We start from the raw sequence: 16494 nt of genomic DNA, 5'->3' as shown, positions 1-16494 counted from the left end.
CTTCTTGCAGAGAAATGGCAGTACTGCAGTGTACTTTCAGCACAGCATGGGTGGTAGTGTGCTGTGGGATTTCATGCTTGCAGAGGTATGTCTGACTTCCAGCTTTGCAGCTGTCCAACATAAAAGCCCTCATCCAATATTGAAATGCAGGCGCAGGGCACACTTGCCTGTTTCTACAGGCAACACGTCCAGCAGCATCTGTTCCTCCAGCAGACAGTGCTGGTATCAGGACTGAGATGGCTCTGTAACATTTATCTGAAGGGGAGAAAGGGAGGAGGTATCAGTCATGAAACGTTACAGAAAAGGTAGACTGAAGGAAAGCACGCACCAAAATAAAGCAGGGGCTGAGAAGAGAAATTGTGCACAGTAGGCGTGGAGAAAAACAGAGAAGAGCCCAGTATATTAAATTTTAAAATTAATGTTTGCACAACACACGTGTTCAATTCACAATATTCTTAGTGTCTTGCAATACCAAGAAAAGCAATTTCAAGTTTGACTGTGTGTAACCAACAACCCTTTGAGCAGACAACAGAATCTATCAGGGTTCCTCCTGATTTAGCACCGGTGTGTTTGTCTTCTATCTATCTTCTTCATTTTCAGGCTTTCACACATGATATATGCTAAATGGCAAAGACAGGCGAATTGCTCACAAGTTCTTACCTGCTGCTTGTAAACCTGCCATTCTGCCCCTGCTGTAATGTTTTGAAAACCATCTTCTTTTTGAAAATAACAAAAAGGTTTAGGCCAGCATCTCCTGAATGTGTGTTCCACTGGAAGTTTTCCAGGCAATGCTAAACCACCGCTGCACACATCTGTGGTGATCTTTGGTGCAGAAGCTGATTTTTGTAAAGGGCTGTTGAATTTCATAAGCCCTGCTCCTGTGTGAAAGACAGGGCACTAGCTCGCTGTTCCTTTGTATGGTGGCTGAACTGGTGACCCAATCCCCAAAAATCAGCTGGAATTGCAGCTCTTCTCAGGCCCAGGTCTGTACTTCAGAGAGGACTTAGTTTTATTTTACAGAAACATGGCATGATAAAGACAAAAGTTAGCTAAACTGGCAGAGAACAGGGACTGGAGGGGAAACTCCTGCATTGTGTTCTCCTAACTCGGTGTGTAACTGCAGGTATATCCCTTAACTTCAGCCTCCCCTTCTGTAAAATGGAGACAGTATCTATAATGCAAAAGCATTTTTTTGAAGTTTAGCCTCACTGATCATCTGGTATACTTGATCTTGAAAATATTTGTATGTGGAATCGATGTGTACTAATGAAAGCTAACGGTCTCTTTGACGTTTCTTTCAGAATGCAGCTCTTCAGCACCTGTTCATACGGAAATCCTTCCGCCCGTTCAAATGCCTCCAGTGTGGGAAGGCCTTCCGCGAAAAGGACAAACTGGATCAGCACTTGCGGTTTCACGGACGGGAAGGGAACTGCCCTTTGACTTGTGACATCTGCAACAAGGGCTTCATCAACAGTGGTGCTCTAGAGAGCCACATGAAGTTCCACATGGACCAGAAAACATACTCCTGCATTTTCTGTCCGGAGTCCTTTGACCGCTTGGATCTGCTCAAAGATCACGTGGCCATCCATGTCAATGATGGCTACTTCACCTGCCCTACCTGCAAAAAACGCTTCCCAGATTTTATCCAGGTGAGATGCCACACTGATTTGAAGCGCTCTGTGAATTTTTCAGTACTGTTCTCGTGTGATGCTGCATGTCAGTTCATTCTCACAAGATAAAGGGGTCCGTGGCTGTCGGAAATTAAAAAGGAGGAGTGACCAAGCATTGCTAGGTGTTGTCTTATGCCACTGCAGTGCTTTCCCCTAAATCATCAGATGTAGTACTTCAATCTGGCGTTAGGAGGCACCATACTATGGGAGGGGTGGTCCCTTATCCCTAGAAAATGCCTAAAGCAGAGGTCCCGACTACTTTTGGTCAGTACAGATCCATGGTGCAAAAAGGAATTGTCTTTTGCTTGTACTTGAATACACCTTGTCCTTTGTCATTAAAACTCTGATCCACAAAAAAATGTGGTTTTACATCTTTATTCCCTTGACTGTTTTTGTCAGGATAATTCATTTAAACACCTTGCAGAAATGCCAGAACAGATCAGGATACTCTGCTTCCTGACTTCCCCCCTGGGCTTCAGCTGAGTACTTTATTCTTCTTCTCTGCACACTGCTTAGGAGAGGTTGCACTGGAGTACTGAGTAATGTAACTACTTTGTGCGGTGTGCAGAGCTGTTGGAGAAGATTGTTAATAGAGTTTAAGGATGCTATTTCGATGTTCAGTAAGAAAAAACTGAGACGTACCCTGCACGTATTCATTATCCTTCACCGGGACAAAGAGGTTGATACATCTTGCTGAGTTGCCTGTCTTAAACTGAAATGTAGAAATCCAGTTTAAGTCAAGTAATAGGAACTGATAAACTATCCAATAGGCTAAAGAGGAAAGGATGGGGAAAAGTGATTTACTAATATAATTCCGTCCGGGCAAAAACCTTTATCTTCTGTAGATGTTGAACAAGGAAAAATGTTGATGATTCAGAAATGCTGTACTGGAACTTCTTCCCCATAAACTCTCCCGTGAAACCAATCGAGTCAGAAGAAGGTCCCACGGCTTTTTTCCAGCTATTCAGCTCTGTTTTGAAATTTAAAGACGATTTTTTCATTTGGTGCTACGTGAATAATTAAGTCTAGTCACCATAGATTGCTGCCTACTTAAACATTTTGATGTGGAACAGATCAAGATACCAAGTTGTTCCACGTATGATCAGTATTAGAAGATGGTAAAGATTTAGAGATCCATTTCTTGAGCTTGCATTTCACATGTCAAAGCTCATTAGTTACTTTATTAGGGGGGAAAAAAAATCAAACCACTAGATGCTTGAAGAGGTCAAGGATAGTCCCAAATTATGCAAAAGTAATTGCCCTTCAGGAATGGCGTGCAAATGCTTTTCTGTCACAAGTTTTTTTTTGCCAGTTATAATTGCGAGCTCGTTCTCTCTGATTGAAAGGAATTAGTCCCTGCGTTTAGATTTCTTATAAATGAAGTAAAGATAACGGACCTCAGATGAACATGTTAACTCAAGGATGATTCAGTAAAACTGGTACATTGTGGACTTTTGCTGCCCATTAAGCACCCAACTCTGCAATAGCTGATGCCTTCAAGAATCAGTCTTGAGGAAACCAAATTGTCCATCCAGATGCATGATAAAATGTTATGGCTTTGTTGCCAAGATATCAACTGTTCTGATAAAATACTTTTTAAACCAAAGCAGATTAGAGATCTCTTAAAACGTTCTTCCTCTCTTTTTCCTTTTTTTGCGAAGGATTTCCTAGACTGTTTTACCACACGCTCCTCTTTTGATTAAATTCCATTTTCTTCCGATCTGCAATTCTAGGTCAAGAAACACGTACGGAGTTTCCATTCAGAAAAGATTTACCAGTGTACAGAATGTGACAAGGCTTTCTGCCGTCCTGACAAGCTGCGACTCCATATGTTGCGACACTCGGACCGCAAAGACTTCCTGTGCTCCACGTGTGGCAAGCAGTTCAAGGTGAGATGACTCTTGACTGGATTGTTCCCCATACAGGTGGAGAACACCACTCTTTACCCTCCTTCAAGTCGATAAGCTCACGTTCTCCAAGGTGGAAGAAACTAATGTGTAAACATGCTAGACTTGTCTGCAAGTCGCATGCGCCGCTTTATGTGTGAGCTACAGCCTTCATTCCTGATGGACAAAGGGCAAGATCTGCTCCAGCATGCTCTGCTGCAGCAGGGTGTCTCATCTGTCAGATCTTATTTCTAATAATTTACTATTAAAGGAAGTTTCCATCTTCTCATTAAGAACTGGGTCATTATAGGCTCAATTGCCAGCTGCTTGGGTTGTATTGCTCATATCAGTTAAGAAAACTTCTCGCTGATATCAGCAGATTAATAATATTCCTGGCCAAGGTGCCTGTGTCCGTGGCATCCATCTTGTCAGCGCATGACATGCAGATGCCTTTCCAGATCCCACCAGAACAGATGGAGCAGACGGGGAGCCAGGTAGACTGTGGTGGCAGCAGCCTGCTCCTTGTCACTTAGCTTCTTACGGGATACTGAGGGACTGGATACTTTGGGGTGAAGAAGCACATTCTAGACAGTGTGTGTCCAGAGAGAGGCTGGATTGCATCTGGGCAGTAGGTTCCTCCTCAGTCAAGAGCATTATTTGATGCAAGTTTCCAGCTGTACAGAGTTGAGCACTAATATTTTAGATAAATTCAAAGAAAAAACCAGAGCGGTGGGGTTCATTCTCATGGATGCTGCTAAATTAGCATTAGTTAGGCTCCTGCTTTCGTGGCTGAGCAACCTCAGCTTAGTTTGAAGGATAAACCTAAGCCCAAAGGGTTCTTGCTGAGCTGTCCAACGCTGAGCATGCAACTGTATCTCATGGCAACACTGGAGAGGAAAAGCCAAAGAGAGATCTCTGAACAACTTACTGTGTGGCTCTTCCTTGTAATGGGTAGTAAGGCAGTAAGTGGTGATGATATTTTTCTCCCCGATTGCTCTTTCCCTAGAGGAAAGACAAACTGCGAGAGCACATGCAGAGGATGCACAACCCGGAGAGGGAGGCCAAGAAAGCTGATCGAATCAGCCGCTCGAAAACGTTCAAGCCTCGGATAGCTTCCACCGACTACGAAAGCTTCATGTTCAAGTGCCGACTCTGTATGATGGGTTTCCGCCGGAGGGGGATGTTGGTGAGTGCCTGTGTGCTCCAGCTTCTCTTGCAACTTCTGTACTCAATTTTGATGAGTAGTTGAGGAATAAAGATGGAATCCCAATGGCTGGAACACAAGGATGCTGCGAAACTGGGAGAATTTTACAGCTGAGTTGAGATTATGTATGTTTTTTAAACCCGTGTGTCTTATCTCTTCAGCAGATGTGTGCCTTTATGTATTTCACTGCCTGTGTTGTCTGTCTGGTTGTCACGACCGTATTTCAATGCTATGTAATGCTGATTAATGTGTAAAGTATTTAACAGAACATGAGACTAATATATAGCCTAGTTCAGCCTTACTGCCTCAGTTTTCCTGACTGTGTTTCCTATTTTTTGTTTCTCTCCCTTCTTGAGGGGCCTCTCCTGGCCATGCCTGGTAACTGCCACCGTGTAAAGGGTGTTACGCAGCAGGAAATCTTATTTGCAAATATTTTGCGTGGGTTGTGATCTCTGCTAGCAAAGGCCTCCCAAGGTAGAGGCCCTTTACCTCGCTGTCAGCTGCAAGAGAGTTCTGGCAAGCTATTTTACCCCTTCCCACCTTACTTTGATTAGAGAAACTCTAAATGAGATCTAGCAAGACCATGTTTACCTTCAGCAGCTGACTGCGAACGCGCACTAACCCGTGCAGCAGCAAATGCTCCCGGTGCTGCTGGTTAGCGTCGCTACAGTTTTGGTTTGGTTGTTACCCATCTCTAGGAGAAAAAGCAATTTCTTGGCTTCCAGCTGTAATATGCTCTCTTGTTCTCTGTGTTTCTTTCTCCTAAGGTGAATCATTTATCAAAGAGACATCCAGACATGAAAATAGAAGAGGTGCCAGAGCTCACGTTGCCCATCATCAAACCCAACAGAGATTATTTCTGTCAGTACTGTGATAAGGTATGTAGGGAAGTCACCCCTTGGAGGGTAGCTCAGTCCTAGACCTGTATGCAATCCATTTGTCTCCGCATAAAACATCTGGCAGGGTTTGTAGCTTTTTTTTGAGGTGCTTGCCAGCAACATTCCTGCAGTACTGTCCAAAAAACATTAAGACAAAATGCACTTAGGTCAAGGCAGATGAATGCTAATTGAAAACTGCAGTTCTCCTTTTCTGCTATTTTTGGAGTTGGAAAACTTAAATACTATGATCCAGCAAGCAGTCACTCACCCTTAGTCCTGTATCACTTTTTGCAGCCCAGGATTAAGTATCCTATCTGTCTATAATTCCTGAACACTAATTTCTTTTGGTTTCTGTATCACTTCTAAACATTAGCCTCTAACCCTTTTATTTTAAGCTGCTTGCTTAGTCACATGCCAATAATTCCCAGTGTTCAGTGGAGCCTGAAGCTGCTTCTGTGCTGCTTCTGGGTTCCTGTTCTTATTCCCTCGCCTTTGCTTTTTATGCATGTGGGCCTTTATTTACCAGGGAGTGTATTCTGACTGTCCTTATCCTCAGTGCGTTCTTCTGTGATGCCTCCTTCCTTTTGTTTAAAGGGGGAAAAAAATGGATGTTTTTAAATAATATCACAGAACATTCATTTGTTGATGTGCCTAAAAAGAATTTAAAAATATGTTGATTGCTGAAGACCATTAAAACAGTTTGATGCTCTGTGCAAGAGTGGAGGCATCAACCCTCATGTCCAATTAATACTGGACAAATTACAACTTCAGTGATCAGTGGCTTCTCTGACATTTGGCCCTCGAGGATTAGGCAAAAAAGATTTTCCTCTTACCTTCCTGTCCCGCTTTGATGTTTTGTTGTGGCATACAACATGTTCCCAAATGGCTTCTGCATGCTACACAAGAAGGAATTGCTTTTACAGGTTGATGAAACACTGGAAGGTGTAGGTATATTCATGCATTGCACTTATTTGGGGATTTCACTAAACATATTGTCTAAAGCAACCTGCAGACCTTCCAGATAAAGATAACTGGTACCTGTTTCCTGTGCAGACTTCGGGATTACGCAGTTTTCCTTCCAAATCTCTACCCTGCAGGTGTACAAGAGTGCCAGTAAACGCAAAGCACACATCCTGAAGAACCATCCTGGTGCTGAGCTACCTCCAAGCATCCGGAAACTGCGCCCTGCAGGCCCCGGAGAGCCGGATCCCATGCTGAGCACCCACACCCAGCTGACAGGCACCATAGCCACCCCTCCGGTCTGCTGCCCTCACTGTTCCAAGCAGTACAGCAGTAAGGTAAGGGGGTTGTCTCCTAGATTCAGAAAACAGCCTCTCCCTGGTGATTCTTTTTCACCATTCTCTCTGTCATTGGTCAGTCTGCAAGCAGAGCACTTCTATTCTGAGTCAGAGTGCTGGTTCCATGCTGCGTGTTGACAATACAGGCAGAGCCTGCTTGTTTTATGGCAAAAACGTTCCCTAAACAGAGGGTGTGAGCTTAAAAGAAGAAACGGAGGTGTTATCTGAGTGCAGTCACAAATGGAAAAGCTTAGAAACTGCTCACTGACAGTTACAAGGGAGAGGAGTAGGGAAACAAAATGCAAAATGGGTGACTTCTGGAAGGGGTCCCCAAAATATTTGGCTGTGTTGGGGTAAAAAGCTTACAGGCTGTGATGTTTGGGGCAATATTTCAGTATGGCATAGCTCTAATTGGCAGCAACTTTGTGGTCCTTGTTACCTTCTTGCTGAGCAGAGCATCCCATAGTGTGAATCTTGATGCCACCTTACTGAGGAAAACCTAAAAACTACAGTCCATGGAGCTGTTAGATTTCAGTTGGGGTTACTGACCATGTTTCTAATGCTCTTTTGCATCTCTCTGTAGACAAAGATGGTACAACACATTCGCAAGAAGCACCCGGAGTTTGCTCAGCTCCCTAACACGATACATGCTCCGCTGGCGACGGCTGTCATCAGCTCCACTCCTGCCGTTCTAACCACCGACAGCACCACCGGGGAGACTGTTGTGGTAAGGATTCAAGATGTCTTAGATCAGGCCAATGGAGGGAAACAAACAGAACAGAAGCCCTCTGGTATAGCAGTCTTAGTGTTTATTTGGCAGACGTCGCTTTAAAGCGTCTGTTAGGATGTTATTTGAGATCACTTCTGTTCCTGAATCTGTGTTGTAGTTTTGCTTTGCCAGGAATTATGTATTTCTTTCTGGAGCTCTAAGGATTTGTCTCTTTTCCCTGCTCCGTTCCCTTCTTTCACTCAGACCCATATGCTACTGACTCCACATAATACTTTCACACCTGCCTAATTAATACACATCTTGTGGATTTTCACTGGGACTGTTCTCCTGAGGTGCTTGCAGTTCTTGGGATCAAGAGAACATGTCTAACGATGACTGGGGACTGGATCAAATTCTGTTCAGAGAAGACAACATCTCTCTGTAATCCTTTGGACAGTGCAGCACTGAGTGATATGAACCTCCAGTGGCTGATCTCTCACTGTTATTAATCACTGTTAATACCTCAGCTGCTACAGAAGTGAAAGCTGAGAATAGAAAATCAGTCTTGTGTCCTTTAGCTGTGCTGGGATGGTGCATAGTTTTAAAAATCTTATTAACCACCGTTTAAAACTTGCTATTTGAAGACTGTAACTGGATAGAAGACTGTTTTGCTTGAAAATGGGCAGAGTCAACCAGGATGCTGATACCGCTTTGTTTGGTACTAAATGTCTTTACACACTTCAAAAATACAGTTGCCAAGAAAATTATCACTCTGGCAGGTGATGAGAAAAGGTGGAATACATCTGAGAAGCACTTTTTTGACTTGGAAATTAAGTCAACCCTTCACAAAGGCAGGATTTTTGTTGTCTAATAGAATACTGTTAAGTCAGAAGATGAAAATAATTTTTTTATTGTATGTTAAGTTAGCCCTTAACAGTCCTGACCAGCATTTAGACAGTCCTAGTGGATGATCCCTGCAATTGCTTATGACCCCATCCTCTGTACACATGAAGCTCTTGTAAATAAATGACTAGGCCCAATGGTCTAAGTGTAGATTCAGCGTGATGAAAGAACTGCGGCCCTGCAAAAGCATTCAATCCAGTAGACAATACGGGGTGACGGTCTGTATCTCTCCTTCTCTACCTGCTCAGACAACAGATTTACTGACACAGGCGATGACGGAGATCTCCCAGACGCTCACGACAGACTATCGAACTCCCCAGGGCGACTACCAGCGAATCCAGTACATCCCTGTCTCTCAGTCCACAACTGGCTTGCAGCAGCCTCAGCACATACAATTGCAGGTTGTTCAAGTGGCCCAGGTGAGTAACCTGTTGGGTTTTCACCCCCTCCATATCAAGCCTGTGCTTTCTTGAGGCTGTAAGCTCTTGGAAGTTTGTTAAGGAGTAGTTACAGGAAGTGGTGCAGACTATTTTTTACAGATAAATTGCTAATGCATAGAGTTGCTGTTGTAAGCGTCATGTTCTGGGCATAAATAGTTCTGCCAGTCTCGCCCAGCTTGCTGGAGACATATCAACACAGTCCTAACTTCATTCTACCCATCTGGGCACCTTTGCTCGTCTGCTCTAGGAAGGTTTTGCAGCAACTGGAAAAGTGGGTCAGTGGGTGACCCATTTTTGCAGTTGAAGACTCATTTATACTTCCTTGTTCTCAGTGAGCCAGAGCCAAAATTTGGAAGTACAGAAAGCGTTTGCTTTTTCCCTTCGTATCATCTAATGGAGTAGTCACTCTCTGTGACGCTCAACAGCCTCCTAAAAATAAAACCAGAATGTAACTAGAGTAACTGAACTGAGGAAAATAACTCGGGCGGCTGTAAGAAACTGCCATAGCCTTCAAATCTCTCATCCACTGGGTGAAGCTGAAACTACCACGTGTTTGTGTTTGAATCTGAAACTCTGTGTTCTGTCTGCCCCCTCATTACAAATTAAGTTATGAATTTGGTTAGTAAAGGCCTAAACAATGGCCCCAGTTAATATTGACTGTGGCTGTTTTAACAATACAAGAGCATGAAAACTGATTCCTGCAGCTAATATTAATTTTATCAAGAACTCAGGCTTGTAATTAAACTACTCCAATTGGCATCATTAGCAGGTGTTGCTCAAAGAAAGCCTTTAATCAATAAGACTCTGAGTACTTGTCTTGATACAGAGCGATGTTAAACTGCGGTATTGGATATGCAGATCTCGAGTGTGTACACATTTTATAGAAAGATGCTTACAAAGGAGGATGGTTCAGTGGTTGACACTAATCCTGTTTTTTAGACCCTTTGATTTGAGTCCAGCTGCTGCCACAGACAGCTTGTATGACCTTAGGCAAGTCCTTTCCACTGAGATCACGGAGATGTAACCATCTCGGTGCCATTACATCTGTTAAGTGTGCTGCTTTATCTCCCAGGAGTGTGAAAAGGGTAAACAGAGGCTTGCACAAGGCATGCTGCATGGCCTCACTAAGGCTCATGTCTCGTTGTTCCAGACCTTGTAACACAGAAGAGGTTTATGTGGCTGCTTCTGCAAAGAATTTGAAGTATACGCCTCTTCTTTGAATTTTTTTTTTTATTATTTTTCCAGGCTACCTCACCTCACCAGTCCCAGCACTCCACGGTGGACGTTGGGCAGCTTCATGACCCCCAGACGTACACCCAGCACGCTATCCAGGTGCAGCACATCCAGGTCACAGAGCCATCGCCAGCAACTCAGTCATCGTCACAGGTATTTCACTCTTCTCTTGCAGGAAATGCTCTCCCTCCCAGCCTGCTCAGCTGCTGGCTTATTACAGGTGCTGATGCAGGAGACAGTCTTTCCTGTGTCATTTAAAGGACCACACGTGAAATGACTCTCACATGAACACCTCTGAAATCATCAAGTAGTTCCCAGATGTTCCTAGGGTGTATGGGGGTGTTCTGTTGTGGTTTTGTTTGGGGTTTTTTGGTTTGGTTGGGGTTTTTTTCCTAACAGTGTATACAAGGTAGAGATAAATGGCTGGGAACAGACAAATTTGCAGCTTAAATAAAATTAGCCAATTGAAAGACGTAAATGGAAACTGGCATTCCTCAAATATTTGAAATTCAGCTCCTCATGCTGTTGGGTAGTATTTAGCCTCTAATGTCAGTTGTCTGCCACAGACTCTCTCTGTAACCTTTAGCAAGCAACATCTCTATTTCAGTTTCCCGATTGCTGCTTACTAACCATAGAGTGAAGCAAATTGGAGGAGAGGGAGGAGAGCTTTGCAGTTCTTGTGCTCGATATGCTATAGAACCCCGCCCTGTGTTTTCCATTAATAAGAAGGATAAGTTTGTAACAGCACAGAGGTATGCAATCCTTAGTACACTGAGAACACTTACACCTTTTTTTTTTTTTTCTTCCTAGGTTGGGGGTCAGCCTTTGAGTCCTTCCTCACAACAGTCGCAGCAGGAACTCAGCCCCTCACAGATGCAGACAACTCCATCAACACCAAACCAAGCCCTCCAGCAGCAGCAAGGATCTTCAGTCCAGCACACGTATCTTCCCAGCACGTGGAACTCATTTCGGAGCTATTGTAAGTGTCAGCAGTAGCTCTCACTAGTAGTCTGGCTAGTGTGTGGGACTAATGTGCTCCATTTCTCCAGCTACCAAATGGGATAGTATTTTCAGAGCTCGTTAAGCTTCATGATTAATATTCATAGAGATCTAAGATGATAAACTGTTTCAGAATGAAAATGGTTGTACAAGCTTTTCTGCTGTAGGTCCATAATGATCTGATACGTGGTTTGGGCAGGTAGACTGGGCTCCTTTAATCCAAGGAACTTGCCTTCAGCAAGAATCCATGTGCTGGAGAGCAACTTGTTCAAGTTTGAATGTGTGCTTGAAAGAATCACACAGAAGATAGGGGTGCTACGACAGACATGAAATGATTTCTTGTGTTCGTGCAACTCTGGATGGTGATTCTATGATTTCTTGGGTGGGAACAGGATGTGTTGTCTGTGCATGAATTACTAAATCCACATCTAATGTTAGCTGGCATAATTCTGTTGAGGCCTGTAGAGTTTTCCAAGGCTTTACAGTACCTGAATTTCTATTCAACAGCCACTGTTTCAGGCTTGAAATCTTAATGACATAAGATACTCTCTTTCAAGGTGGCCTTTGAGTTTGACTGAAGGTCTTGGTTCTCCAATTCCCATTTCTTTTTTTTTTTAGCATCTGAGATTCAGATGATGACCATTCCCCAAGGCCAGTATGTGATCACAGAGACTGCTGTAGGTACACCAGTCACCACTGTCAACACAGGCCAAGTGAAAGCAGTTACTCAGGTAAGGAAAACATTAATGGCCTTTTTTTTTTTTTTTTTTTTTCATCCAGAACAATGTATCAGACTTTAAAGCCTTCAGTTTGAAGGTTGAAGGAATGCCAAAATGATGACTGGGGCACAGAGACTAGAGAATAATGGTGCACCTAAAGAGGTCCAGACTGTAGAGTCCAAAAGGGTGTTGGCTTTCTGTAACCGTGGTGGTGAGTTCCATGCTGTGTAAAATCTATAGGCAAAACAGCTAAGAAATTATATGTGTTGTGTCCTAAACTAAGGAGAAAAGTGCTACTGGTCAAACCTCGTAATGTTCTAAGCTTCAGGTTATGAAATAATCCCTAGAGCTTCAAGAAAAAGATCTTTTTTTTTTTTCCCTGAAATAGCATCATATTCCTTTATGTGTTAATTAGAAATAGTTTTCTGCATCTTGCCATTTACAAAGCCCACACTGTCTGGTCCTTGTATGACTCCTTCAAATTTAATGACTTGGCTTAATCACATTTGCAGGACAAGGTATGATTTAGTGGATTGATTTGTCTTAAAAATATTTATGACTCAGCTGTATCCGTTAAAGCAAATTTCAGAACACTTTCTAGAAACATTTGGATAGCTTTCTGTTATCTATAGGATGACAAAACAAGAAGAGTTACTGCTATCTTACCTTGTAAGCGATCCAGCGTAAGGAGGCGGGCTGTTGTACGTTGATACTGCACACTGGAACTGCAACTTCTGCTAGAACACATGGAAAACACAAAAAACTTTCAGAATAGTTGTATTTAGAGTTGCTGTTTTAATTTGTAGGTGATGGGTTAATTGTATAATTAGTTTGACCATTTGTAAGTTAACCCAATGCAACGTGCTTCAAAACAAAGGACAAGGGTTATGTTGCTCTCAAGCACGTTTAAATGAAATACAACTTAATTTCAAAGTTCTTTGTTCATACCAGAATACCTTCCAGCACAGCAACAGGAAAGTTACAGACTATTAGAACAGAAAAGTAACAGAAGATGCAACGATTATTACTTATTTTTTTTATATTCCCCATGCAGACTCACTATGTGATATCTGAAGGCCAGCCTGATCTGGATGGCAAACAGAACTCTTCGCTCTCCAGCGAGGTACAGGTCGGCGTTTCCCAGCCGCCAGCCCACACGGATGCCCTGGAATCACAAACGAGCAGTCAGCAGCAAACCACCCAGTACATAATCACTACAACCACCAACGGGAACGGCGGCAGTGAAGTGCACATCACTAAGCCAAGAACTTTCTCAGCAGAACACGAATGAAGAAGCCTTGGGGTGTCACTTGCTTGTACTTGTCACCACCCCTGAAAGCCCAATCTATGGGTATCCTGGGGCTCAATATGTTTTAAAGTATATGCTCACTTAACTTCAACTAAAATCTTGGAGCTCTTGTTAATGCTTTAAGAGGGTTTAAGTCCCCGGTGATCATGAAGTACCCTCAAAATCCTTCTGGGATGCTATTTTATGCAGCTTTTAACAAAAAGGACAAGAGAAGTGAAACCTTTGCTTGCTCTGGACTTTATTTTTGGCATGTCTGCTGACCCTTATTTTTCCTTTTTGGAAGTGTCTCCAGTAAACAACTTTTTATTTGAATTTATGGGAGAAAGCTTGCCTAACTGAAGGCTAACTGGCAGATTGTTGTATGTATATTTTTAATAGGAGCCGTTAAAGAGGAGGACATCATGTAAACTGCCAGACTATGGCAGAACTGCTTCCTCTGTTTCAGCAGCCAAGGTGAAAGGGAACGTACCAGCTCAACGCAAGCAGACTGCCTGGAGAAAACGAGCAGCAGCAGCAAAGCGGTGGCTCCCTGCATACGTGTGCAGGGATGGATATAACAATGAAGCTGTGAAGATGTGCTGAAGCAGTCCATTAAATTATTATTTTTCCAGCCCTCGAGAACTGTTTACATGCTGTCTGTCCTGCCCTATTTGACCAAGCAGTTCCAGAAAGAAGGAAAAGTGCAGTCTTAAACCCATATCATGTGGAACAAACTGATGGAAATCAGAGTAGCCCGTAAGGGTAGTATGGAGCCACTATTATCTCTCTTCCCCTCTGGTATTTGCAGGAAAAATTGCCTTTTGGCTGTAAAAAAAAAAAAAAAAAAAAAAAAAAAAAGCGCTCAGCTTATCCTGCATAGCAGCTTCTGCTGTGACCTGAAGATAGTTGTGCCAGGAAAAAAAAATGAGGGTAGAGGAGCACACCTCTGAGGAGGCAGGGTAGCTGTCTCTGTTGCCACCTTGAAGAGGACCTATTTTTCCCCTTGAAAACTGGATGGAGAGCTGGTTACTTTGATTTTTCCAAATACCTTCTTAGCAGCGCACTGTAATTCCTTTGGACAGTTCTGTAAAATGACCAGCCCTGGACTCAGGAAAAATACAGGAAACATGCTAGTGGACCACTGTTCATGGGACACAGAAAGCCATCTGTGAGAGTTGCCTGCTTTGGTAGACCTGGTCTATGTACAGAATTCTCATTACATTTAGGGACCAGGAGGAAGGGAAAGAGAAGGTTTCTCTTTTTAAGGCAGTGTATTTCTTTTTTTCTTACATAATTCTCCTGCCCGGGTCGTCTTGGTTGGTTCTTTAGTGCATTCTGGTATTTGTAAGAATATGACTGCAACTCCACTGACTCCGATGGGATATACTGTGTATGTCTGAACTTCCCTTCACTGCCTGAAAACTCATCCCAGAATGTCTGTGCATAATAAGATACATTTATTTATAAAACAAAAGCAAAGAAGGATGTGTTGTCTTAACGGCCCTTGAGACTGAAGGACTGAGACTTTTTTTTTTTTTGATTCGTTTTCTCTTGTGCTGCAGTGAGTGTGAACGCAGGACTCTTGCATAAGAACTCCCAGAGATTTAGACAAGGGTTACCCGTGTGAGTAAGCGGTACAGGTGTTCACAGGTTTTGGGATCAGGCCTCACAGAGTTAAAGCTCTTAGACAAGAGAGAACTTCACACTCAGACTCAGACAAGAGGAAGTCTGGTTCCTTGCGGGCAAAGCCTCGTAGCAGGTATTGCTTTGGTAATTAACAGATCTGTTAATGTAGCATGGAAATAGCGGCCATGCGTGATGAGATAAATCAGATTGAAAATACTGGCAAGCTCAAAACTGGTTTGAGGTAGCTTTGAAGTGACTGGCTAAAATGTGGATTAATTTGTTCCTGGGATTTCGCTTCTCTTGCTGTACCATCGTACTGGGGGCATTAATGAAATTGGTAAAATTAACGAGGACCAGAGCTCCCGATTAGTCAAGTGCAGTGATGAGTGTCTTTAAATTCAGTGGATTTGGGAGCCCATCAACTTTTAGCAGCGTGGCCAAGCGACTGCAGTTCCCACTAATTCATTTGGAGTCGTGTTGCTGAGGGCTTCTGAATTAGTGTTGGGCGTTGAGATGTTGTTTGTGTGGGAGAAGAGAAGGGAGGTTTTGTCCTGGCTTGCTTCAGGCTGCTAGGTGATGTAATAACGAGTCAATAATGGTATGACTAGTAGGAAAATAGGAGGCTTGGAAATGGGATATTCCAGGTGGATACTGCCCTACAGGAGCAATTTTAAAGTCTTAAAAGCTCTATAGATGAACATCAGACTGGTTCCCCTCAATGATATTGCAGATGTGGGGTTTAAAAAATATTTTGCTCTATTCACCTTTGTTAGAAAGACTCACAGAATGAGGACAATTGCACTAGTTATTTAAAGCTGAAAACTACAAGGTGTTCCAGAAAACAACTGTAGAAGAGCCTCTTTGAACTCTAATCTTCCTTATCAGAGATTCTGTTCTGTCCCACAGCAACAGCAATGTACTCGGTGATTCTTAAGTGATTCACGGGTTAAACCTCCTTGCAAAAGAAGCATCCCTGGAACTGGAAGTATCATAATTACCCTTCCAAAGTAAGGAACTACAGATACTGCACGGATGGCAGGGGCCTGCTTTTAGGAAAACAAAAAAAAAAGACAAGTTTGCATGGATTTTTTTTCCAATTTCTGCAGTGCAGAAGGTATAGGATTTATTACTATTTTTTAAACCAGAGCAACCCAAAGATTTATCTCTTGAGTAATGCCCTGCAGGAGCTTAAGTCTGGGTTGCTGGCAAGGGCTATGCTTTGCTTGAAGATGGGCACCGCTGCAGGCTCTTTGGAAGCGTAATGCTGTTCCTTGTAGGCATTTTGGGTCCGGTTCTGTATTTTCCTGGAGGAAAAGAAAAAAAGAAAAAGAAAACACACAACTCTGAATTTGCACCTCTCGGACTGCTCGGGCTGTTTTGCTCTGCCCCTTCTCTTATTTAACTGTGTATGTTTGTTGTACATTCAGTGACTGTTACTGTGTTCATAGTCTTGTGCAACCTCGCAGGTGTAAAAAAAAAAAAAACAAACCCAAAATTAATAAATTTTTTTTTAAAAAAAAACAACAAAAAAACCCAAACTACTGCCGCTGACCCGTCTGTTCACTGGGGCCACCCTTCGCCGCACTCAGCTCCCAAAGGTCGCTTGCGGCGAAGGGCTCTGTCGCGACAGATCGCGATGGC

At 43.1% G+C, this 16494-nt stretch overlaps 1 protein-coding gene across 11 annotated transcripts in view; it reads left to right on the top strand.

Annotated features, from left to right (window-relative positions):
- The window catches only part of PRDM10 (PR/SET domain 10), a 45999-nt gene extending 29607 nt beyond the window's left edge, over positions 1–16392 (top strand). For 9 of the 11 annotated variants that reach the window (XM_074848608.1, XM_074848607.1, XM_074848615.1 and 6 more), the window contains 11 exons: positions 1302–1649; positions 3404–3559; positions 4563–4742; positions 5528–5638; positions 6736–6936; positions 7520–7663; positions 8797–8967; positions 10234–10374; positions 11032–11200; positions 11839–11951; positions 12994–16392. In XM_074848608.1, the coding sequence (XP_074704709.1) occupies positions 1302–1649; positions 3404–3559; positions 4563–4742; positions 5528–5638; positions 6736–6936; positions 7520–7663; positions 8797–8967; positions 10234–10374; positions 11032–11200; positions 11839–11951; positions 12994–13230 (1971 nt within the window). In that variant the 3' untranslated portion in view covers positions 13231–16392. Of the gene's footprint in view, positions 1–1301; positions 1650–3403; positions 3560–4562; positions 4743–5527; positions 5639–6735; positions 6937–7519; positions 7664–8796; positions 8968–10233; positions 10375–11031; positions 11201–11838; positions 11952–12000; positions 12151–12993 lie in introns of those variants that run through there. The other 2 variants (XR_012626191.1, XM_074848616.1) reach the window with 2 other exon arrangements.
- The last annotated feature ends 102 nt before the right edge of the window (positions 16393–16494 follow it).

Source organism: Strix aluco, chromosome 23 (assembly GCF_031877795.1).
Source record: "Strix aluco isolate bStrAlu1 chromosome 23, bStrAlu1.hap1, whole genome shotgun sequence".
Taxonomy (NCBI): domain Eukaryota; kingdom Metazoa; phylum Chordata; class Aves; order Strigiformes; family Strigidae; genus Strix; species Strix aluco.
The sequence above is the reverse complement of the archived record's forward strand: the minus strand, read 5'-3'. Positions and strand labels throughout refer to the sequence as shown.